This window comes from Piliocolobus tephrosceles, unplaced genomic scaffold (assembly GCF_002776525.5).
Source record: "Piliocolobus tephrosceles isolate RC106 unplaced genomic scaffold, ASM277652v3 unscaffolded_40, whole genome shotgun sequence".
Classification (NCBI taxonomy): domain Eukaryota; kingdom Metazoa; phylum Chordata; class Mammalia; order Primates; family Cercopithecidae; genus Piliocolobus; species Piliocolobus tephrosceles.
Window position 1 is genome coordinate 1,500,199 of NW_022324309.1, and position 25,175 is coordinate 1,525,373.

Genomic DNA, 25,175 nt, shown 5'->3' on the forward strand with positions numbered 1-25,175 from the left:
GGTGATTTTTTTTTTTTTGACAGAGTCTCACTCTGTTGCCAGGCTGGAGTGCAGTGGCCAGATCTCGGTTCACTGCAACCTCTGCCTCCTGGGTTCAAGTGATTCTCTTGCCTCAGCCTCCCAAGTGGCTGGGACTACAGACGCAAGCCACCACGCCTAGCTAGTTTTTGTATTTTTAGTAGAGACGGGGTTTCACCATGTTGGCCAGGATGGTCTTGATGTCTTGACCTCATGATCCGCCCGCCTCAGCCTCCCAAAGTGCTGGGATTGCAGGTGTGAGCTACCGTGCCCGGCCCCTCATATTGGCTCTTTAGGCTCTTTCGGGTCCTTCCTATTACAATACAATGATAAACATTTATTTGTGCAGAAAAGCTTTTCACCAGGTTTAGGATTATTCCTTAGGACCAGTTGTGTTATTTGGGGGAGCAGATAGTGTGAACATTTTTACCTTACTACTCTTTCACTTTCCAAAAGAGTTAGACTGTTGAGACCTCCACTGGCAAGGTGTTAGAGTCCTGTTGTTTCACTGATGGGTTCAGGTCTCTGCTCAAATATCATCTCAGAGAAGCATTCTCTGATCAGCCTGTCTGAAGTGGCATTCCCTTCTGAGAAATATTTAGCAGTAACAATCAGAAGAGACTGAGTCATGCGCACCAGCAGAATGTCAGCCTGTCTCTCCGCCACCCCCACCAGGCCCTCTTGGTCTCTTTATCATGCTTTATTTTTATCCATAACACTTCTTGTTTTCTGACATCATATGTGTTATTTTTCCCTTTCATTGGTATATAAGCTCCATGAGAAAAGGAGCCTTGACTCTTTTGTTAACCTCATATCCCCATATGTAGAACAGTACCCGGCACACTAACAGCAGTCACAGTATTTTAGGTGAATGAAAAAAAAATGCATTGATTTTTACCTAAAATGAAAATACTGTCTTTAATAGTCCTTTCGTTGTAAACCTGACACTGTATAGGCAAGTTACTTCACATAATAAATTTATTGGTTTTGACAAAATATCTGTTCTTTGTTTTTTTCTTTGGTAACACCTTAGTAAATTACTCCAGTTGAAAAAGGATGTTCTAATGCATCTCCAGTTTTAAATCATGGAGCGCAGTTTTGAAACCTCAAAAGTAGTATTAATCAGGAGCATAATCCATCTCTTTAGCTACCTCCATAAGGACTACATAGTTCATCATAGTTCCAAAATGATACTTCTTGAGATACTATGACAGCAGCTTCTTCATATACAATCAATGCAAATATTTAACAGATACATGTTCTGCTCAAATTATACAGTGAAAATCTTACTGAATTTTAATATTTCTTATCTGAATGCCTCAAATCTCTTAGTACCTATTGTGACAGGCTATTTCTCTAATAGATAAAACTTGGAAACTGTAATCTCTTTATTAGCAGATAAATTTTAAAATGTGATAGTAGAATTCTGCTTACAAATAGCGCATCAGAAATATTAAGCATTTATTGAATTGAATTTAACTCTTTAGGGAAAATGGAAAATCTGCACATTTGTCAAGATAAACAAAACATGCTTTTTAATATTATAAACTATGATTATTATCATTCATTTGCTAATTGCAACATATTCTGGTACATTAGCGATCTCTTCCTCATTAGTATGACATGGGTGTGTTAGAGAGGGAGGCATTAAGTGTTAAGACATATAAATGTAAGACACTGCACCAGTTTTAGGAATCTAAACATCCTTGATATTAAATTGTAGTTACCAAGGGGCTTTTGTTTTTTTTTTTTAAAGAAAAACATTTTTAAAAAATAAGATTTGGAAGTGGGAGTAAGAAAAACTGTAGGTGTTAAGTTGAAACTTCTTGTTACATACAAAAAATTATCATCAGTCCATCAGCTGTGACACATTCTAAGCAGGCCACAAGAAGCATAGACTGACCTTAGAGAACTGCTCCAAATACGCTAATTTGAAATATTTCACTTTTGCATGAACCATTCCCCAGTATCTCTCAGATTTCTATTATCTTGCTTCAATCCTAGGAGAGTTGCTTTAGTTCTGAATTATCCATACAAAGAAATGAACTGATGCAAGTAATTGATATCCTTGTTGGTAATTTATTTAGTAAAGCCTTGTAGTGAAAACTATCAGCATTAAAGTTCTTTATGAAAAATATTAAAATAGCGAAGTCTGTTATAGCACCTTTACTTCAGGGAAGTAACTTAAGAGACTTAGGAAGTTAAAACTGAATGTTTCCTGGGCCTTTTAGAGAATGTTAAATGAAAAAAGTTCCACATTTTGTCTATATGGTATTCTAGTTTTATGTCCAAGGGAATACATAAAAAGATTCAATAAAGAACCTAGAGAAGAAAATGAACTGTTAAAAAAATCATTAAGGCTGTTGAGGAAATATTGACAAGGCCAATGAGAAAGATTGACAACTAGGGTAACTGCTGTATTTTCACAGCCAGTCACCCTCTAGGGAACCTTTCTGCAGCAAATTATATTTTCCAAAAACAGCCAGACAGTATCTTCCATCCTATATGTGACTCTTTGAAACTCATCCCCTTGAGAAGCAGGGTCTGTGGTCCCTCCTCTTGGATCTACAGTGAAAGTGATGCTACATGACTTCCAAGCGCAAGTCATTAAAGAGAATGCAGCTTCTGCCTGATTCTCCTGGAATGTTTGCTCCTGGAGCAGCCCCACCATGCTGTGTCAAAGCTGCATAGCCATGGAAAGACCCACGTCAAAGAAACAAAGGCCCTGGCCCACGGCTCCAGATGAGCTTCCAGGCAGAACCATTTTGTCAGCTATGTAAGCAGGCTGTCATGAAATGGATTCTCCAGCTTTGTATCAACACATCTCAAGTGAGGCTACATGGACCAGAGACCAGTTGTTTGCACCGAGCCATGCCCAAATTATAGGTTGATGAACAAAATAAGTGACTACTGCTTTAAGACATTACATTTTGGGGTAGTTTGTTACACAGCAATAGTAACTAGAACAGTTATTACACTTCAAAGTCTAAAATGCTAGCAACTGTATTTCCCAGACTCCTTTGCAGCTAGGGTCCTGGATGAAGTATGTTCCACCAAATACAGGGAGTCACAGGTCTGGAAAGACAGACAGTGTTATTTACCATGTGTTGTAATGTAATATGCTTTCTGACTTGCTGGCTACCCTGTAGATGCTCTTACACAGATTTAGAAGACAGAAATTCACAGAAGCCATCTTCCTGCCTTCTTGCACCCTGCTGGTAAGAAAAGTTGTAAAAATATAATTTTTCTGCAACAGAGTTCTCATACCTAGCATTGGAACCATGGCAGTAAGGGCAGTAGCCTCTGATTCTAGCTTCCCCATCATGGTACCCTAGCTATGTGTATACACTCTTGGTCTTCGTGCCTTGTATGAGTTTTTCTTTAAAATACCTAGAGTGGTTTCTGCTCTCTGCTCCAAATTCAGCAAACTGGAGAAGAATTGTTAAATGATGCTATGACCATCCAATCATTTTTTTCAAGTATCTTTTCTTCTAATACTGCAGTAGCCTCAGAATATGTCTTCTTCTGGCCCTTTCCCGTTTCTCTGATTCATTCTCAACACTCAGTCTAATCTTTTAGAAGCACAAAGCTGAACCTATCTGCCCCCGGTATTGTCAACCATGAAGAGACCTAAACCTATGGTTACACAATGATTTTGACAGTCAGGGCTGGCTCAAACTCATACTGATGCTCTTTACCCACCCTCACGGTTTGGGGAAATTTTCATATGAACTCCAGGAAGGAACAAATGATAGGGAAGAATGTATCTCTTTAGCATTACCCTCTAATGTTCAAACATAACCTAAATCTGCATTACATACAAGCCAAGCCTGTAACAACTTTCCCTTATCTCCACCTCCACCTTCACCACATCTTTGTACCATGACTTTTAAACACGTCAGTACTATTCTGCAATATATGTATATGCCAGAATTAAATAATTATACCGTATATATGGCATAATTGTTTTTATATATAATTGTAATTGCATTTAGTTATACACACAAGTGACATCTCTGTTCAAAAATTATATATATACACAATTATTTATATATATAAAACAAGCAATTATACTATATATGATATAATTATATACAATTAAAATTATATATATAACAAATTTATACAGTATTATATTAATGTATATATAATTTCTGCTATGTGCTAGGCACCATGATAGGTGTTGAGGATACATAAGAGTCTAGTGGAATCTTAGTTTGGATGGCTATAGAAGCAGAACCTGTGACAAGATTTTAATGCCTGTCAGGAGGAAAATGAGTCAGGGAAGAAAAGACAGCTGATAATGGATGTTGTATCAGTTAAGTTTCTCAAGTGGATAACTGGAATATAATCCCTTTGTAGAATTCTGGGAGCCAGTAGAAGACATCCACATCCAAATTATCCCATCCAAAAAACTAAGGAGCTAGCCAATTGATACATCAGCACCCACGGGTCATAGGTTGGCTGAAGAGAATGGAAGTGGGGAGGGTCACAATTCCTGTCATTTCTGGGCTGCTGTGATTATGAGCAAAGAGAGCTTTTACTGTCAAAGAAAGCCTTCAGGCAAAGAGAGGCTGACAGTCGGAAGTCCAAAGTTGTGCCGTGTGATGGTAAGGCCAAGATATGAGTGCAACCAGTGTGGTAGAAATAGTTTTGTCCATATGGTGTGTGACTCAGCGGGGATTGATTGATTGATTGATTGATTGATTTATTTATTTATTTATTTATTTATTTATTTATTTATTTATTTTTGACCATGGAAAGGGAAATCAAAGACTGCTTTTACTGATGCACAAATAGACCCACCCATGATTTGAAAGGGGTGATAATATTAACACAATCATTATCATCAAAGCAAATTAAAATGCAAAGGTATCTGAAATGACTTTAGAGTAATATGATGCCTTAATAAATTAAGGAAACTGATTGCTCTGAGTGGCTTCTTTCAGTGGGGATTTATTGTCTCTCGCCCTCACCTACCAGATGTCGGCCACACCGTGCCCCGAGTCTGTAACAATGAAAAATCTTCCACTTATTTCCAAAAGCCTCCAGTCAATGAGATCGCAGAGTAATTCGTGTTATGAAAAAAAATGGTATAGGCTCCTTTAGAAATATCTAACTCACACTTGCGAATCGTCAAGAAAGTAACTTCTAAGCTACAACCTAAAAAGAGGACTAGGAGTTAACCAGGTAAAAGGTTAGGGGGAGATGAATATCTAGGGTAAAAAAAACATAATCCGAAAAGGCTCAAAAACAAGAAAGGGGAAGCCTATTCAAGGAGGTGAAGGAAGTTCAAGAATTGGATAATAGTTTGTAAGGAGCTGGGCAATGAGATGAGACTATAAAGATATACAGGGGGACATTTATGCTGAGCCCTTGAGGCTCTAATAGGTCTGAACTTTATCCTGGGAGGAATGGGGAGACAGCTGAGAGTAAGAGCATGACCATATTTGCAGTTCTGAAAGATTAATGTGTCTACTGTGAGGAGAATGGTCATTAAGGGAGTAATTCTGGAGAGAGGGAGGCCAGGTGAAAGACTGTCACAACGATCCACATAAAATGTAATAGCAGCCTGATCAAGACAAGTTGTATGTGGGTAGAAAGACTTGGAGCCAATAAGTTTAATAGAGAAGAGGAAGTCCTGATTTGGTGAATGTGGAAGTTGGAGAAAAGAGAGCATCAAAGATTGTATAGAGAGCAACTAGGGTGATAGTGGTTGCCAGTTCTTGAAATGAGTAATCACGTGAAGGATTCATTTAGGTGACCTAGTGTGGCTCCATTGAGAAATATTAATTTATAGTATAAATTCTTAAATTTACATTGAGTTTAAGAAGTCTTGGAAATATCTGAACAGGGATGTCAAATAAATAGTTGTATAGATAATCTGAAGCTCAGGTGAGAAAGATTGGGATTGATTTAAGACATAGATGGTATACAATGCCATTGGTAGGATGCAGGCACCCAGAAAGAACACATACATAGAGAGAGAAAAAAAAAAAAATAGGGAAGAAATCCAAAAAACATCAACAATTAACATATGGACAGATAAATAAGAGGATGCAAAGAACGACTATCTTCATTAAGCATCTTACATGATGAACCATTTGTGTAATTTTCACCATAGTCCAGAACTAAATAGAACCACTGTGCCAGCCAAATATTTTCTTTTTTCTTTTTTTTTTTTATTTTTTTTTTATTGAGACGGAGTCTCGCTCTGTCACCCAGGCTGGAGTACAGTGGCCGGATCTCAGCTCACTGCAAGCTCCGCCTCCCGGGTTTACGCCATTCTCCTGCCTCAGCCTCCAGAGTAGCTGGGATTACAGGCGCCCGCCATCTCGCCCGGCTAGTTTTTTGTATTTTTAGTAGATACGGGGTTTCACTGTGTTAACCAGGATGGTCTCGATCTCCTGACCTCGTGATCCGCCCGTCTTGGCCTCCCAAAGTGCTGGGATTACAGGTTTGAGCCACCGCGCCCGGCCAGCCAAATATTTTCTAACATTGCAAAAGTATTTTAACAATCCATGCCCCTGGGAGTTGCTAGTCTCTCATCTTTTCTGTTGGTCTTCCCCAGGTTTTACAGCACCTATTTCAGTTTCTTTCCCAGCTCCCGTTTGACTTCTACTTCCTTTTAATTATTTCTTTGAACTTAAGGAGAATAAATCTTCTTTTATCAATAGTTTGCTATTAAGGCAAGCATGTTTTTTTCCTTGTCAGGGTTATGAGGTTTCTATGGGAGTTTGTTTCACCCTGTGCCAGTTTCACTGTGAATCAGGCTCAGATTATTGGAGCCAAGGGTCTGGTTAGTTGTGCCTGCCAACAGCCCAGAATCGTCTCCAGTGTAACAAAGAGGAGCACAATATCAATCCAGCTTCATGAGCTCTCAGGCTGGGAGTGGGATTCCCAGGGTTTATGAATTTGGTAGCCAGTGATGTAGCACACATTGTCAATTAACAGGAAACTGGAAGGTACTAGAAACGTTTGATTTTACTACACTGACAACTTAAACTGGAGGGTTGTAACCTCTTAATCTAACAAGTTAGGACTCTGTTTTGTAATTCTTACTAATTAATGAAAATTAAGAATGGTATTAGGTCTAAAACAAGATTGGAAAAAGGAAGTTATTAGATTAATTGTCAGTAACTGACAAGTAGCACTCCATAACAGCCAGCTTTTCTTACTGAATTCCTTCCAGTGGAATTCAGATCTGGCAGATGTAGTTCCACTGCAAACAATTAGCAAATGTAAGCCAATAATACTATGAAAATATAAAGATAAAATTAACTACTTTGCACAGATGTGTAAATTATGCATTGCATCTAAGGGAGAACCAATCATATCATAGACGTTAAAGATTTCTGTATTTACTATGGCAATTTTCCATTAGAGGGTAGTAAAGTGTTTTGCCGTAATAAATTGTATATTTAGGAACAATTTTTTTGATCAGTAAAAGGGTCTTGAAGTAGGAATGCCTTGTTGTAATTTTCAAAAAGACACCATATGGGCTAGTGGTGACCGTAAGTCATCCATCCTAGAAGATGTTTTAAAAAATGAGGGTGCTCCCAAATTGTTTCAAGTGTTTTGACTGTCTCCAAATGATGATCAAATTTCAGTGTTAAGTCTTATCACCTGAGGCAAGTCATTTAACTTTATGAGGCACATTTTCTCCTCTGTAAAATCAGAGGCATGGCCAAATGATTGTTGTGGTCTTTTTCATCTCTTCAACCACTTTATGTAGCAGATAAATCTATGGCTTGTTTAAGCAGCATGGATCTTTGAGGAGTCTTCCAAAGGTATCCAAGAAATTGAAAAAATATATATATCAAAGTTAAAATCTTATTAACTAAACATAAACTTCAGGTAAAAACTGTATTGTAAAAGAGAGAACAACCCACTTGTGTTTTTTGACATGTACTAAGTGGCAAGCATTTCTCTCTCATTATCTCATTAATTTTTATAATCATCGTGGCAGTTACTGTTATCCTCGTTTCATAAAGAAGAGAACAGCTAGTATGTTGTAGAGCCATTCACATTGTGTAGTATGATCTGTGTCTTGTTAATCTAGAACAAGGAAAAATTGATAATACAAATATTGGTATTATCTGAAAAAGAACAAAAGAGGCAGAAAGATCTGAAAGATGTGAGTATTAAGTCTACCAAAATGGTTAGACCAAGGGTCCACAAACTGGCTCGAGGGTCACGTCTGCCTATCACTTGTTCTTGCAAATAAGGTTTTATTGAAACACAGCCATGCCCGTTCATTTATGTATGGTTTATGGCTGCATTCACAACATATAGGCAGAAATAAACAGTTGTGATATTTTTGGTCAGCAAAGCCTAAAATGTTTATATCTGACTTTCACAGAAAAAAATTGTGGACTCCTGGTAAAGCTGTATGTTGATATGCTTATAACCATAACCTGCTCATTAATTCCCAAATCCTATCACCACCACTTTTATTATTAAAGGTACTGCAGGAAAATTTGTTATTGAGAGATAATGTAGTGTTTAATTACACATAGCTGTGTTCACGCTTACTGACATTGCCTTTTCTATTACCGCATTCAACACTAACCTTAGATCAGCTCTTCAATCAGATCCCCTTTAATTCTCATTGTCATCATGAAGCACAAACCAGTTAACTACACTGGGAACTCAGCTGGATCCCAGTTCTTATACAGAGTGCTAGTTTCTCAGTTCCCAGTTAATCTGTGCACCATTTTAGATAGAGAGTGAAATCAACATGACACGAGTTGTATTTCCTAATCAATTGAGTCGAACTGAATGTCATGGTAAGAAAAAAAATTCCACAACAAAATATTTTTACTTATTAATAGATTATTGATCTCCATATATTATCTGTGACAGGTGGGCCTTAATCAATTTTGATTGTTTTCAAATAGCAGGAGATGTTTTCTCAACTGTCACATACCTCACACGTAGTACCTGCTTCTTTCAAGGGCAGAATTAGTTTCACGTGCCAGGATATGAGCACAATTTGTGAAGTTTAAACAGGTGCTTACTTTGTATCTCTAAAGGCAAGAGATTTTTTCCCCAAGAAGCAAATAAACAAATTGTATTTGTAATTTAATTTTTTTATAACAACTTGAGATAAAATCCACATACCACACAGTTCAAACATTCAAACTATACAATTCAGTTGGTTTTTAGTATATTCAGAGTTGTGCCACCATTACCACAATCAACTCTACAACGTTTACATCACCCCAAAAAAGAAACCCCATACTAATTAGCAGTCACCCCATTTTCCTCCCCAACCCCTCAGTCTAAGCAACCACTAATCTACCTTCTCTTTATATGTATTTGCCTGTTCTGGACATTTCATATAAATGAAATCTTATAATATGTGGCCTTTCAGGTCTGGCATTCTTCACTTGACATATTTTCAAGGTTTTTCCATGTTGTGGTGCATATCAGTACTTCATCTCTTTTTTATTGCTGAATAATGTTCCTTGTATGGATACGCCATGTTTTGTTTATTCACTTGTTAGTTGATGGAAATTAGGGCTGTTTCAATTTGGGGCTATTATAAATAATGCTGCAAAAACATCTGTGCACAAGTTTTTGTGTAGACATTTGTTTTTATATCTCGTGGGTATCCACCAACAGTGGATGAGGGTTCCAATTTCTCTGCATCCTCACCAACACTTGATATGATCACTTTGATGATATATCTATTCCAGTGAGTGTAAAGTGATATCTCATTGTAGATCTCATTTGCATTTCCCTGATGGCTAATGATGTTGAGAAAATCTTCATGTGCTTATTTGCCTTTTGCATATCTTCTTTGGAGAACTGTTAATTCAGCTCTCTTGTTGATTTTTAAAAATTGAATTATATGCCTTTTAATTATTGTTGTAACAATTCTTTATACATTCTAAATACAAATTCCTCCCTTAACTAATACATGATTTAAAAAAAAATTCTTTCATTCTGTGGGTTATATTTTTGCTTTCTTGATATTGTCCTTGGAAACACAAATGTTTTTAATTTTAATTTACCTATTTTCTTCTTTTGTTGCTTGTGTTTTTAGTGTCATTTATTTAAGAAATCATTGCCTAATTCAAAGTCAGAAAGATTTGCACCATGCTTTCTTCGAAGATACTTATAGCGTTAGCTCTTACGTTTAGATCTTAAGTCCACTTTCAGTTAATTTTTATATGCAATATGAGGTAGGAGTCCAATTTCATTATTTTGCATGTGGATATCCATATTTCCAAGCACCATTTAATGAAAAAAGACTATTTTGCCCCCATTGAATTGTCTTAGCACCATTTTCAAAAGTCAGTTTACCATAAATGCCATCAATATTTCCGGACCCTCAATTATATTAGTATTTTATTCTTTCTGATGCTGTCAATTTTTTTTTTTTGAGTCAGGGTCTAACTCTGTCATCCAGGCTGGATTGCAGTGACCCAGTTATAGCTCATTGCAGCTTCAAACTTTGGGGCTCAAGCCATCCTTGCACTTCAGCCTCTGAGTAGTTGAGACCACAGATGCATGTCATCACATCCAGCTGGTTTTTGTTTGTTTGCTTGTTGTTGTTGTTGTTTGTAGAGATGGGATCTCACTGTTTCCCAGGCTGGTCTCCTGGCCTCTAGCAATCTTTCTGCCTCAGACTCCCAAAGTGTTGGGATTACAGTCACGAGCCACCAAGCTTGACCAATGTTGAAAATTAAATTATTTTCTTAATATCATTTTTTATTTATTCATTGATACTGTATCAAAAGATAACCAATTTCTGTATATTTAATCCTGTATCCTGCACCTTTGCTGAATTTATTTATTAGTTCTAATGTTTTGTTTTTGTAGATCATGTCATCTCCCATCTCTATTTAGTTACACTTCTTCCTTTCCAATCTAGATGCCTTTTATTTTATTTTATTTTCTTGCCTAATTGCCCTTTCTGTTTTTTTTTTTTTTTTTTTTTGAGGCAGAGTCTCGCTCTGTTGCCCAGGCTGGAGTGCAGTGGTGGGATCTCAGCTCACTGCAAGCTCCGCCTCCCGGGTTTACACCATTCTCCTGCCTCAGCCTCCCGAGTAGCTGGGACTACAGGTGCCCACCACCTCGCCCGGCTAGTTTTTTGTATTTTTTAGTAGAGACAGGGTTTCACCGTGTTAGCCAGGATGGTCTCAATCTCCTGACCTCATGATCCACCCGTCTCGGCCTCCCAAAGTGCTGGGATTACAGGCTTGAGCCACCGCGCCCGGCCCTAATTGCCCTTTCTTGACTGTCCAGTACAAGTTGAATAGAAATGGCCAAAGCAGACATCCTTGTCTTGTTTCTGATCTCATGGGGAGATAATCCAGTCTTTCACCATTAAGTATGATGCTAACCATGAGTTTTTCATAGATGCCCTTTATCAAGTTGAGGAAGTTTCCTTCTGTTCCTAGTTTATTGAGGGTTTTTTATTTTACATTTTTTACTGTGAAAGGGTGTTGAATTGTGATAAATACTTTTCCTGTGCCTAATGAAGTGATCTTGTAAATTGTAATTTGATCTTATCTATTCTCATTTCCAAACACTCAAGAGAAAACTATAAGGAACTACATTTACAAAAATAAACCATAACTTTATAAAAACGGCATAAAATAGCATTTTGGCAAAAACTTACAGATAGGTAATCTAAAGGTATCTAACTGGATCAATTTTTAAAATATTTTTATATAACTTTTATATAGGAAATTTTTTCTGACTAAAAAAGTAAAACTTCATCTGCTGGTTATAGGAAAATATGTTCTTGTAAGAAAACGGTGGCATAATAAATTAACAAATAGCACAATCATCACTTTCACATACATATTTATAAAATACAGGATAGAATTATTAAAATTCTCTGTTAGTAGCTGACATCTCCTGTTCCAAACATTTCCATATTAAAATACAGATTTATAGTTCAAAAACTACATTGTGTTAACCAAAACATATTACGCTTTAGACTTTAAAACAGCACATAGCAAACCCATTTATCACACACGTTCAGAGCTGTATTGCCTGGGAAGAAAAGAACAAAATATAATTCCCAATTATGGTTTAATTGTACTCTGTGTAGTATATATAATGCCTTCTGCTTTAATTCGCTCCAATATTGGTCCATAGATCTCCTTTGAAAAGGGCCCCATTAGGCCTTTGGCTCCAATTTCACCTGGAAGAAAACAAATGTGTAATTACCATTTTAAAGGTAGTGTCAGAGGTTAATTTCCCCATCAGGAGTCTCCACAAAGAAGCAAACTCAGAGTCAATGAATTCTTGGAGGCCTAGGCATTTTTTAAGTAGCTGCTTAAAAATGTCCCTTAGTAAATTATTACTTAGGCAACACTTTGAAAGGAAAAGGAGTTAATTTTAGATTGAAAGCATAGGCAGACCTAGGGATATTGTCAGAATTTGTACACTTAACTGCATTTATTACTGCCAGGACAATCAGAGAATAAAGTAAAGTAAGAAGTAAAGTCAATCTGACTGGTCAGCTTAACTTGCTAATGTTATTTTTTTAAAAAGGCAAGACACCAACAGAATGAGTTGTAACAAGTTTGATTATATGGGCACAGGCACCTGTCAGCATGACTGAAACATAGAACCTGGGCACTCTCACTAGAGGCCACAATGACCCCAACTTTTGTCACTTATTTCTTCACTGATTCCTCAATAACTAAGTTGGTCATTTAATTTGACATTAGGTGATATGCTACTATACATTTTTTTCATTATTTCACATTTATATGCTTTGATATTTTCTACTCCCCTCATTCTTTCTTGAGAGCCAAACAGAGGCAATGCTTATTGAATGTCTATGTGATCTTCTAGGGAGAGTGGAGAATTGAAATTTGTATTCGTTTAGCCTAAAATATTTATTGAGTACTAATAATATGCTGAGATATGAAGATTAATAAAACTTAACCTATATTCTTGAGAATCTGAAGTGAATATCTTTTTCTATTTTAGAGTTATCACTCCCAATATGGCAAAAACCAAAGAGAGAAAGGAAGGAAGTGACCATTCCTTGGGGACCCCTCTATGTGGCAGCAGCTTTATGTGTTATATCAGTTAGTGTCTCAACAACTCTATGAAATAGGGATGGCAATACCCACTTTAAATATGAGGAAACTCTTGCTCGGAGGTGCTGAGTAACTTGCAGCCCATCACTCAGCCACCTTGTAATTGAGCTGGAGCGAAAATCAGGTCTATCTCCAAAGTCCCCATGCTTTACTCACCAAAAGGGGCCCTCCCAGGCAGTCCGCGCTTGGATCTTCTAAGATGGCTCACTTTTAGTGAATGCCTGTGTTATACTCAAAAGCAATTACTCGATGTCCAGGCACCAAATGACTTGGAGGTGATATGGAAACAGGCTCATTCCTCAAATGAACAGACTTACCGTCAAGCAACATTTTGGCTGCCATGGCAGTGGGTAACCCCACGGTTTTAGCCATGGCTGAAAAGCCATTGATGTCCCCATAAGCCACAAGATCAATCGTTTTATTTTCTAAATGTCCAGAAGGATGTCTGATTCCAAAGCTGTCTCTCATCACAATCATATCTTTTTCTTCAGGACCTTAAAATAAATAAAGATAAGTGAAAATGCCACTATCGTTACAACTCAAATATCGTCTACCATCTCCTCCTCCTGCCCTTCTGGTTTTAAAAGTTTTCCCTCCTTTTATATATGATCACTAGACAATTATTTACACAGCTTTTTAGCCCAAAGTCAAAGTGAAAACCTCAAGGAAATTAGAACTCTGATTGCATTCCTTTATCTGGGATGGTATCACCGTATCCTGTTTACAGACACAAAGGCATTGCTTTAGAGGCCTTTTAGTGTGCTCCAAAAATGCTTCTTAGGCATTTGCCTAATGCATTAAAAAAAAAAGAAGAAGAAGAAGTAATGCTGGGCACGGTGGCTCATGCCTGTAATCCCAGCACTTTGGGAGGCTGAGGTGGGCGGATCACCAGGTCAAGAGATGAAGACCATCCTGGCCAACATGGTGAAACCTTGTCTCTACTAAAAATACAAAAATTAGCTGGGCGTGGTGGTGCACACCTGTAGTCCCAGCTACTCAGGAGACTGAGGCAGAAGAATCTCTTGAACCTGGGAGGCAGAGGTGAAGTGAGCCAAGATCATGCTACTGCAGTCCAGCCTGGTGACAGTGCAAGACTCCATCTCAAATAAATAAATAAATAAATAAATAGTAAAACTATGTTTTTTCTTTCCCATAATAACTATCTTTATTTTTACTTAATAATTCTCAAATTCTTCTCCCTGGAAAAATGTCCAATTGCCCTTTTCATTATATCATATCTTCCCATTCCGGCTGCTTGGTGCCAACCTTCCAATACGATTATCTGCACTGACTCTATCTTATGATTCTTCTTCAGGTATATTTAGCTAACACTTCAGAGCCTACCATAGGAAAGCTTCATGACCAAATGCTTGGAGAGGGCATCCACAATGGATTCTGCCTGAGGGACTTCTTCATCCCCAAGTAAGCCCAACCTGAAAAGCATAGGAGATGGCTGCATTAGTTCAAGTCCTATACATGTTCTCATTTGGGAAGCAAAAGGGAGCTCCTTTAATTTAATCTTGAAAGGGCAGAATTACAAGATGGTAACTCAAGTTGTAGGATTTTTCTAAAGTGTAAAATAATAACAATATCAATGTTTTAACCTTCAGAATCATCTCCAGACTCACCCAGGCACTACTCCCCGGAGCAGGGCAGAGATGATGCATTGTAATCCCATGTTCTTACAAAGCTCTTTATGAGATTAACTTAGAGGTTAGTTCTCCAACATTAAGTATACCAGCAGGATGCCACAGCAGTCATGTGAAAGAATGTTTTAACGTAATATTCTCTGACTACTCAGAATCTCCTACAGGAAAGCAAAAATACCCCACTACGCTTGGGAACTGAGTGATAAAGTGTTTCCAGATAAGTATTTCTCAAATTATAATTGCCATAGAGCTCCTTTTTTTATCTACTGTCTACGACCACATGAACATGGCACATGATAATCCCTCTATCCACATTTGAGCAACAAAGTAATCAAAGACAAATGTAAAATGTTTAACTTTTCTTTAGTAGAAATTTGCGATCATTGATCCAGTATATTTTGCTCTAAGTTGAGTGGTGGGTGCCTACCATTCAGCAGCCTCCAACTGGGTATTGTCTCCTTCTAGTTTCTTAAGAACAGCTTCCTTCAACACATCGTGCTCAGAGGAGGGTGAAATCCCAACTAGGTCACAGAGGAGTTGTTTCTGGTTAGAAAAATAAAGACAAAATTTCTAAGTCCCTAATAAATTTTTTTTAATTAACTGAAAAATTATCCTATTAAAACACTGAACTTCAAATACACCTCAAATTTTAAAATTAAAAATAACTGGAAACAGGAAATTGTAACACATACACATACATATATGCATCTGCATACCTACACATCAATAAATAGCTGCTATTCCAAAATGATACTTCACTAATAAAAATGGGTTCTAAGATCAACTCAATACAAAACAGATGGTGTGCTTCTTACTAGCACATTCCCTGTCTTTGTATATCCTCTCTATCACTATTTTTTTTACCCATTCTCCCCCTACCATCCAGCAGTCCATTTTGACCAGGATGAAGTGGAAAAGGCTTACTGCAGTGGTTGCCAGTAGCAACCAGGGTTCTTCTGTAGGTTCAAGAGATAAGAAAGACCTTGCAGTTAATAAAATCTCAAAGGACGAACATGTAAACAGTAGCCATAGTTTTTTCTACTTTCAAAACAAGACTTTTTCTAGGCTCCCAAAGGAAATGCTATGCTCTAGATCAGGAGTGAACCAACTGGTTCACAGACCAAATTTGGCTCACTGTGTTTCATTAAATAAAAAGTTTTATTGAAACACAGTCATGCTCATTGGTTTATGCATTGTCTATGGGAGAAGTGAGTGGTACTGACAGAGACCGTGTGGCCCATAAAGTCTAAAACATTTATAACCTGGTCCTTTACAAAAAAGACCATCCCTAAGAATGTCTGCACCAACCTTCTCAAGCCAGCTGCCTCAACCCCAGGTTCTCTCTGCAGATATTTATTCACTCCTACCCAACAAGTAAATTTATGAAAGGTAAAACTTAAGATTGGAAAGGTTCACAAATGCACACACAAAGAAATGAGTGTAAAAGCATCACAAAGAAATGATGAATGCTTAAGGTGGTAGATATTCCATTTACTCTGATGAGGTTATTACACATTGCATGCCTATTTCAAAATATATCATGTCCTCCATAAATACACATACCTATTATGTACCCATAAAAAATTAAAAATTAAAAAATAATTTTTTTAATGAAACTAGCTAGCAAGAATACCAAAACTTTTTTTTGAGATTTAATAGAATTAGCAACATTGGTCCTTTTCTCCTTGTGATATATTTCTGGCATTTCTATTGGAATATGGGCACACTAGTTTAAGTTGAATGACCAGCTGGTAATGAGTTAATTCTGAGCAGTTAGTGGAAGCTCTACTTCACATTCAGTTCCAAGCCTCCACAGTTCATTCCAACTCTGAGGCCTTAAGATTTTGGTAGAACAAAAGATAGACGCATAAGCTTGGTAACTGAAAATCAAAACACTCATAGTTCTGAGTAACCACATGAGAGTATTGACAAGATTTGGAGGTTGGGAATCCAGTTCTATAATACACTAGTAACTCTCCTGGATTCTCACTTTCAGGAAGCGCAAGTGACTCCCATCACTGGGTCACCACTTAGACGACTGGAAGAGCTCAGAGCTTAATGCAGAGAGCAAATGCATCTCTTACCATAGCTCAAGGAGCAGTCAAATGATGTAAGTTGCTGCAGGAAACAGGCCTGATATGTGTCAGCCCCACACCCTCTCCACTCTTCCACAACAGTGAAGGGAAAGGGGGCTTCAGAATTAGGATTTAGCTTCCTGCTCATAAGCTAATAAATGGGTCCTTTCATTGACCCAAAGCAGAGTTTACCCCCTCCACCATTTCAGAAGGTATTTCTGAAGAGGAGCAGATAGAACGTAATTCCAGAGTCACTCACCCAGGTGAGAAAGTTGGCCTCAGGTCTAAAGGCAGGAAGTGCTTCTCTGTTTATAAGACCTAATTTTACAAATCCATTCAAAGCTTTCATATATCCCTGAAACAAGAATTAATAGGCAGTATATAAAATGTTTCTCTTCCAATGAAAAAATATAAAATATTTTTGAAAAGAGGGATCTATCCTTGTAACTAATTTAGAAAATAATTGTTTATATTAAGATATGAGTGTTACAGCTCTTTTAGAATTTGCCTAGCAGGTTTTCTCATCTTTACTAGAAACCCCTCCCCACAACCCACCAAAAAAAAAAAAAAATTGTATTGAGGATATAGATACAACCAATTTCAAGCTCAAACTGAGATCAATAGTGTCATAACAATCCCACTGGTTTACATAAAAGACTTTGCAAAACATAGGTTTTTACTTCTGTTTCTGGGTAACATGTGAATGAAATTTTCTGGCAGCAAAAGGGCAAATTTTCTTATGTGTTATATGCTATCAGCTCAGCAGAATATTATTTAATAGAACAATCAGTTGAGCTCTTTCTTATAATGGAAGGAGGAACTTGTAAGAATATCCTCCTCAAAAGCAGATAATCCAATCTACTGATTAGAGCCACTACCCCCAAGATATATGGAGAGAAGAAAAAGAGGTAGGAATCAGAGAGATTTTTCTAAGATATGATGACATCACCACTCTGATAAAAATTCCTCATGTATCTTTCATTGTCTACAAAGTAAACCTGAGGTCCTTGGTATAGTATGTAAAACCCATCACAATATGCTCATCTAACCTAACTCACAGATCTCCACTTTCACTATTCCCCAAATGTGCTGTGTTCTTCCAGAAACCAGGGCCTCTGTATATGCTGCTCCTGTAACTGGAATGTGTTGGCCACACTTCTTCATTTATGAAATGTTTTCTCCTCCCTTCAGACCCAGTTTAGCACCTCTTCTGAGTCCCCTAGGTGAGTGGGCACTCCCTTCTTGTAGCATTTTGTATATATCTTTATCATGGCAATTAATACAGCTTGTAATTAATTGTCTATTCAGCTGCTGTACTGTAGGTATTGAAAGGAGGGAAATAATATCTTTATATTATATTATATTATATTATGTTATATTATATTTTATTTGTGTGCATATTCTTCATCCCAATGCCCACTTCAGGGCAGATAAGTCAAGCAAATAATGCCTAGTCCATGGTGAGCAAAAATGCATCACCACTGATGACTAAACTGTAGAAGAGTATTATATTAATACTCTTATTAATACTATTATATTAATAAGATAAGTATAATATAATATACTATATAAGTATAATATAAATATAATAATATAATACTATTATATTAATCTTATTATACTATTAATAAGAGTATTAATAGGTGCTAGGTTAGAGGAAAACATAGCTGTGGGAGCACAAAAGAAGGGGAACTCACATAGATGGGGCTGGGTGGTTCAAGGGGAAGGAGTTAGGGAGGATACCATAGGAAGGTATTCAACATTATTGAACATTCCAATCCATTATTCAGCATTCCAATCCCCTAAAAGAGAACAAATGGCTGGATAAATAGATTCTGAATAATAGATGAAGTGAAGAAAGACCATAATGTTTATTCTCCCGTGTGCAAATGGGAAGCAAGGTGAGAAGGCTATGATAAGAAATTTTGCAGCTGCTATAATTACTGCTCAAGCAGCGAGAGAGAAAAGAAAAGAGAGAGAGGGAAGTAATTCTAGGGAGCAACAGAGTTTTTAAAATATAAAATAGTTCCTGTAACCATCAGATATTTCACTACTGAATGTCTAGTCAACTAGCAATTTTCACATTTCTAAAGGTTATATTGTTCAAACTGTTTAAAGGTTACTAAAAAAAGAATTCTCATTTGCTCTAATCCAAATGCAAATATACTTCAAAGAGGAGAAACAGAAAAGTAATATCACTAGCTTGTTTAGCTCACTTCTGGGACCTGTTAGGTGCTAGAGATCCCTTTATCCAACATGTAAAATGCTGATTTCTGAGCTATTTATTAATCTCAGAAATATATTTTTATGCTGACCCCTAGAAATGAATTTATTTTATGTATTCATTCATCAATAAGCATTTCGCAAACTGCTGCTATTTGTCAGACTTGTGCTAGGGACTGAGGCCACAGAGTGAAAAAAAATGCAGTCCCATCTATGCAGAAACTGCAGTCAACAGAAGGGTCAGATAAGTTAAGCAAATAATTCCTAGTCCATGGTGTGCAAAAATGCATCACCCCTGGTGACTAAACTGTAGCAGAGTATTATATTAATAGGTGCTAGGTTACAGGAAAACATAGCTGTGGGAGCACAAAAGAAGGGGAACTCACATAGACGGGGGTGGGTGGTTCAAGGGGAAGGAGTTAGGGAGGATACTATAGGAAGATGCTATTAAGCTGCATCTAGGACAAGCAGGTGACAGGCAGGCAGGGAAGGACAGTAGCCAAGGCCTCTTTGTCGTATTTGAATGACGGTATCTCATCTCCAATACTGGAAAGAATGTTAGGGTTACCAAAGGGTTGCTGGCATTGCCAAGGATGGTGGCCCTCATGATTATGAACACTGCGACATCTTCCATCCTCAGAATCTGTGGGAATGGCTCCCACTTGCACACCTTGTTGAGACTTTTATTCAATGTTTAAATCTATTAAAATCCTTCATTCCAGGATCTATATGTTTGTCAAAAGACTATACTGAAAGCTATATATCCTAACTGCTGGCCAAAAAAAAAAAAAAAGTTACTACTCATATTCTTTGAACAAATTGAAGAAAAGAGATGAAGAAATCTGCCAGAGCTGGGGATAGTATGCATGAGTTCAGACTAGAATTTCTACTGTGCCTAAAGGTTGGTAGAAGAGCCACAGCTCCTAGATCTCAGTAGGACATTATCATTGATGTCTCATTTGATTTCTGGACAATGAAAAAGTCATATTCATGGAGTACAAGCACCTGCTCTCTAGGAGCTTACAATCTCTTTTGGGAGACAAGAAAAATATACATAAAATTATAACTTAAAATGCTGACAAGTAAATGCTAAGTGGCCATACATGTAACAGAAGCTCTCAAGAGTAAGAAATATAGTGGTTGCTTTCTTTTTAAGAACAGATAGGTGAGTGAACCTGGAAGACATTATGCTAAGTGGAGTAAGTGAGACACAAAAAGTAAAATGTTGCATGATCTCACTTACATGCAGAATCCTTTTTTTTAAGAAAGTAAAATATGCAGAGATAGAGAATAAAACCGTGGTTACCAGGGGCAGGGTTGCAAAGAAGAAAAGAAGAAGGCCTGAAGGAGTATGATACAAATACTTGGAGGAAAATTTCCAGGAAAAAGGAACAGCCAGCAAAAAAAGGTAAGAGAGTGACAGAAAAGCAGGCACAAGATTGAAGAGTCATCACTGACAGGTCCATGTGCCTTACATCTTCCAGTTAAAAAGATAATCAGAGAATACGAGATAACACACATGAGACAAATCCCCTCTCTGACCTTAGCCAGGAAATCTCACAAGACAGACAGATTTGCAGCCAGGTCTCTGATCTTGAGAGATGCATGTATTTTAGGTATGTTGGTTACATTAGGTTGAGTTGAGTCCCCTGTCGCCAAATTCATGGGCATCCAGAGCCTCAGAATATGGCTTCACTTGAAGGTTTGCAGATAGAATTGATTAAGGATCTCAATATGAAGTCAACCCGGATTTAGGGTGAACCCTAAGTCCAATGACAAGTGCCCTAATAAGAAGGGAGGCAACACAGTGAGACACACAGAAGAAGGTGATATGAAACTGAGGCACAAATTGGATGGATGTGTTTCAAAGTCAAGCCTCCAAAAGGCACCAACCTTACTCACACACACCTTGATTTCAGACTTCTGGCCTCCTGAATGGTGACAGAATAAATCCCTATTGTTTCAAGCTACCCAATTTGTGATATTATGCTAGAAAACTATTAAACCAGTTGTCTTGATTTGGTTACACTTGCAACTGCTTGATTTGTGATCAATAAATGTGTAGTGGACATTTGCATTTATGCTCCTAGAATGTACTCCCCATTTTGTGGTTTAAAAACGTTTTGGATTTGCTCTGGGGAGGCCCCTTTAATCCCGTCTGTTTCCTCCACCCCAGTCCCCATTTTTTAATGACATTGACTCCATCTCCAGTTCTAGGAACATATAACATAGGCCAAAGTAGATGAGCACATTTTATCCCACTGACCTTAGGGGGCTAATGAGACAAAAATAATATTTTTGGCTATTAGAATGGTATCATTTTTTATTCCCACTGAATTTGATCCTGAGAGCCTGGGGGTGCTGCCACAACTCTGCCATCACGTAGCACTTGAGACTCCAGTGAATACTGGAAAGAAGAGCCGAGAGGTTATGAGAAATCAGGTCCTGGGGAAGTCACTTGACCTCCAACTCTCACTAAGCCTGAAGCCCTGCCTGTCCCCAATCCTAATGAGTCAATTAATTACCTTTTTATTTTGAGGTGAGTCTCCTAAAATATTCAATCATAAGATTTCTGAAAAAAAATATAGACTCCAACTTGGTTTATCATCTTAATTATTTTGACTACTAAGAAAAGTTAAGTGTACACATCACTTACATCAAAACTGGCAACATGTTGAATCTAAAGTCCATCTGCTTACCTTATATCTCAGTGTCCCCCGCAACAAAGTATGAGCAGAAGAAATGCCATAAATCTCAGCATATTTCGTACTGTCTCTGTTAGGATAGCCTTCCAAATTTAATCCTGGGAAAAAATCCATGGACGTAACGGCATCAAGAAAGGAGATGCCCCCTGCAACATTCACAACCTGAGGAACATTGAGAAGGCACAGATGGGGTTACAGTTGTTCCTTTCTTTTAGGGCTTTCCTGCATTCTATGGACAAAGAAAGCAATAGAACTTTGAAAAAAAAATAATGAAACCACCATAATCATTATCCCATACTTAAGCTGTTCTACTAATATCATAATTCACAAAGCAATTCTTCTCTCAAGCTTTAAAATTTGACTCTAAAACATTTAGTTTTTCTAAACATAAGGTCTTATTTTCAAGTTTTTTCCTTCCCCTGGATAAAACGGCACTAAATTATTTCCCACCAGAATTTGCCTTTTTTAAAAATATAAATATTTAGAAAAAATTTTTAAAATCAACATTTTAATTTTATTTTTTAAACCTTGTTTATTTTTAAATAAAATTATTTTATATAAAAATGTTTAAAAAATAAACTTAAAAAATAAGTTAAAGCAACAGATAATTATTTAAATGACTTCTATGCTCAAACAACAATCAATATTCTCATTCTTTTCTTTTACTTTCATGACCCTTCTAAATGCCACATTAGGCATCAGTCACATACATTTCATTCAGACAGCTAAATTTATTGAGCAGTTACTATCTGTGTTCCCTTCACAAATTGTGAAGGGAATAAGATGAGTGATGAAATAAAAATCTTTTGATATCTCAGTACTTCTATTTCCCATACCCCTACCCGCATCACACATACTCAAAATTCAGTGAAGGATTTCTTTGTTTCTAATTTTAATTAAAGGACAAATTTTCTTTTAGTTTATGAGGCTTATTATTATCATTGAGATAATGGAAAGTATTCTGGAGTGATAAAATTAGGTGTGAGAATTCTGGTTGGTGCTGCTGGTGGAACTGAATTTTATCCTTATTGTACTACTGGAAACAATTTCTGACCAATTTCTCTAAGCTGCACAAAGCAACCCTGTACCAGGGAGCTGCCAATATACTTTAAGGTGGATTCACAGGATTTGCCTGAAGAGGCCTTTGGCTAAACTTAATGATTCTCATGTCTTATTTGTAGATGGGTTCTGAACGTGCCTTTGTATGAGAGAGAAAATGGAAACTCATTTATATGTGGATGAAGCCCCAGAAAGAAAAGGGCTACGCTGGCTGCAATGTCAGGACCACTGGAGTCTTTTCAGTTCAGAGGCTCACTTTGGAGAGTGCCAAGCACTATTGCAAATTTCAAAAGTGAAAATCTGAATGAAGGATGTAAGGAATGCCTTTCATTTAATTTTCTTGTGAACTCTTCTAGACTGCAGAGTAAATATTTCCAAAGGGATGATTTCTGTACTACATCTTTAAAATCAATATATTTAAAAGAATTCTAAATTTTTGAAAAAATGTAAGAAAGCAAATGTTGGGCATTGTGGTGCCCACCTGTAATCCCAGCTACTTGGATCGGGAGGCTGAGGCAGGAGGATGGCTTGAGCCCAGGAGTTTGAGAATAGTCTGAGGGACACAGCAAGACACCATCTCTTAAAAAACAAAAAAAGCAAATGTTGACCATTAGGGTCTTCACACCCATCTCATTTCTATAATCTATGACAGTTCTTAAGTTTTGTTTGCTTGTTTGAAGGTCAGGAAAATTTCTGAAAGAAAAATTCAGTAAAGACGACAATATTCTAGCTTACCAATCAGAAATAAAATAGCAAGTTCATAAGTCTATCATGAAATCCTTACAAAGAAGATGGAGAAATGTAAGCTGAACGGCAATGGTTCATTTAGTGAGAATGGCAGTTGGCTAAGCAATCTGACCCAAAAATTACTGGGTAATCATTGTCATTTGATATTAATTCATAGTTGTATTTCTAGTGGCATATAATGTAGTTCAACAATAAGTTCTTTCTTAGTTATTATTTTATTAATAATTTGAATGACAACAGAAACATATTCGTCTGTTTTGCAGAGAATATACATTTCTTTCTGCTCTGACAATGCTCAGGCTCATTACTCACTGCTGTTGCAAGTTTCTCTAGGTCCAACTCTCACACACACACACAGACAAACACAAATACACATCTCCCAACTAGAGAGAATCACTGTTATATTTGAATAATGTATCATATATATTCAAATAATCACAGTAAGCTTGATCACCAAATTAATGAGGAATTATACAATCATTTTTTCAGGGCCCACTATGTGCCCCATGCCTTGTACTGGGCATTATCTTTAATCCATGAAATAACCCATTTTTCAGAGGTGAAAACTGAGGCTGAGTCACCCAAAGGCAAATTGAACCCAGTTCTATTTGACTGCAATGTCTGTGTTCCTTCTACTACACTGTCCCCTTAATCGTGCTTATTTCTGGATCAGTATTTTTAAGGGGATATTGACAAAGTCAGCATTCCAGATTATGCCACCTAGGATGCACCTGAAAGCTGCATAAAGAATGGATACAGGCAAAGGAAGACAGTGGTAGCTCTTGATTTCCAAGGGGCTGGGTGCTGCAGTCAAGGTGGTGGCAGGCAACGGATAGAGGGCTAGAAAACTTCTCTTAAAGCGATGTTTGCAGAGCAAGCACACTTCTCACTCAGATTACATGTTTTGCCAGGTTAGACTGGGAAACACTGCAGAAGGTGATGGCGAAGCTCTGCTGTGTCACTCCCAAATGCCACCAATGTAAAAAAGTATACCACCACTGTGAGGGGAATGAAACCAAAAGAAGATGAAATCACTGTCTCTGAATATGTGGAAGAAAATCACAATTGTTAGGAATCAAATTAGAAGTTAGAAATAGTACAAGTGGCTAGAAATTACGGCAAAGATGTAAGACAATGAGATATATTCAAATTCATAGGCCACTGCCCAATTTCTGGAAAAGTTGAAGGCTTCAATTTTAAGTAGAAGTCAGAGAAGTGACTTGGTTCCCCATTATGATTCTGTGAATTATTTAAGACCCACTCCATGGTGCAGGGTGATGATGGCAGAGGGAGTGAAGGGCAAGAATACAAGAGAGGTTTTAAGTTGTTTAACAATCTGGCTTGGGAAACACACTGATACACCCGAATTACTGACTGAATAATGCAGCACCTAGAAAATTCTTAGACACGGAGAAATGAAGTGTCTGATTCTTTGATTCAGTTCAGACAAAATAATAGTGAACAGAGGCTGGAGTGGTCACAAAAAGCTTCATCCACAAGAGGAAACGCAAGTGGGACCTTGAAAAGAGTATCATTTTAGCTAAGAAAAGTGTCATGTTTTCTCTTGGTATCCTCCACAGTGTCAGAGAGATGCAAAAAGTACTCATTTTTACAAAAGAAGTTTAG

General features: G+C 37.3%; 1 protein-coding gene and 1 non-coding gene across 2 annotated transcripts in view; one reads left to right on the forward strand and one right to left on the reverse strand.

Moving 5' to 3' along the window:
* Positions 1 to 12,052: 12,052 nt before the first annotated feature.
* The window catches only part of LOC113219515 (alpha-aminoadipic semialdehyde synthase, mitochondrial-like), a 69,131-nt gene continuing 56,008 nt past the window's right edge, over positions 12,053 to 25,175 (reverse strand). Inside the window, exons 19-24 of the mRNA XM_026454324.1 lie at positions 21,738 to 21,905; positions 17,075 to 17,170; positions 15,168 to 15,283; positions 14,436 to 14,524; positions 13,409 to 13,585; positions 12,053 to 12,181 (exon numbers count right to left, since the gene is read on the reverse strand). Of these exons, the coding sequence (XP_026310109.1) occupies positions 12,063 to 12,181; positions 13,409 to 13,585; positions 14,436 to 14,524; positions 15,168 to 15,283; positions 17,075 to 17,170; positions 21,738 to 21,905 (765 nt within the window). The 3' untranslated portion in view covers positions 12,053 to 12,062. The remainder of the gene's footprint in view (positions 12,182 to 13,408; positions 13,586 to 14,435; positions 14,525 to 15,167; positions 15,284 to 17,074; positions 17,171 to 21,737; positions 21,906 to 25,175) is intronic.
* LOC111550255 lies at positions 17,297 to 17,358 on the forward strand. The gene has a single exon (XR_002733976.1). It is a non-coding gene; the product is annotated as a U7 small nuclear RNA (small nuclear RNA).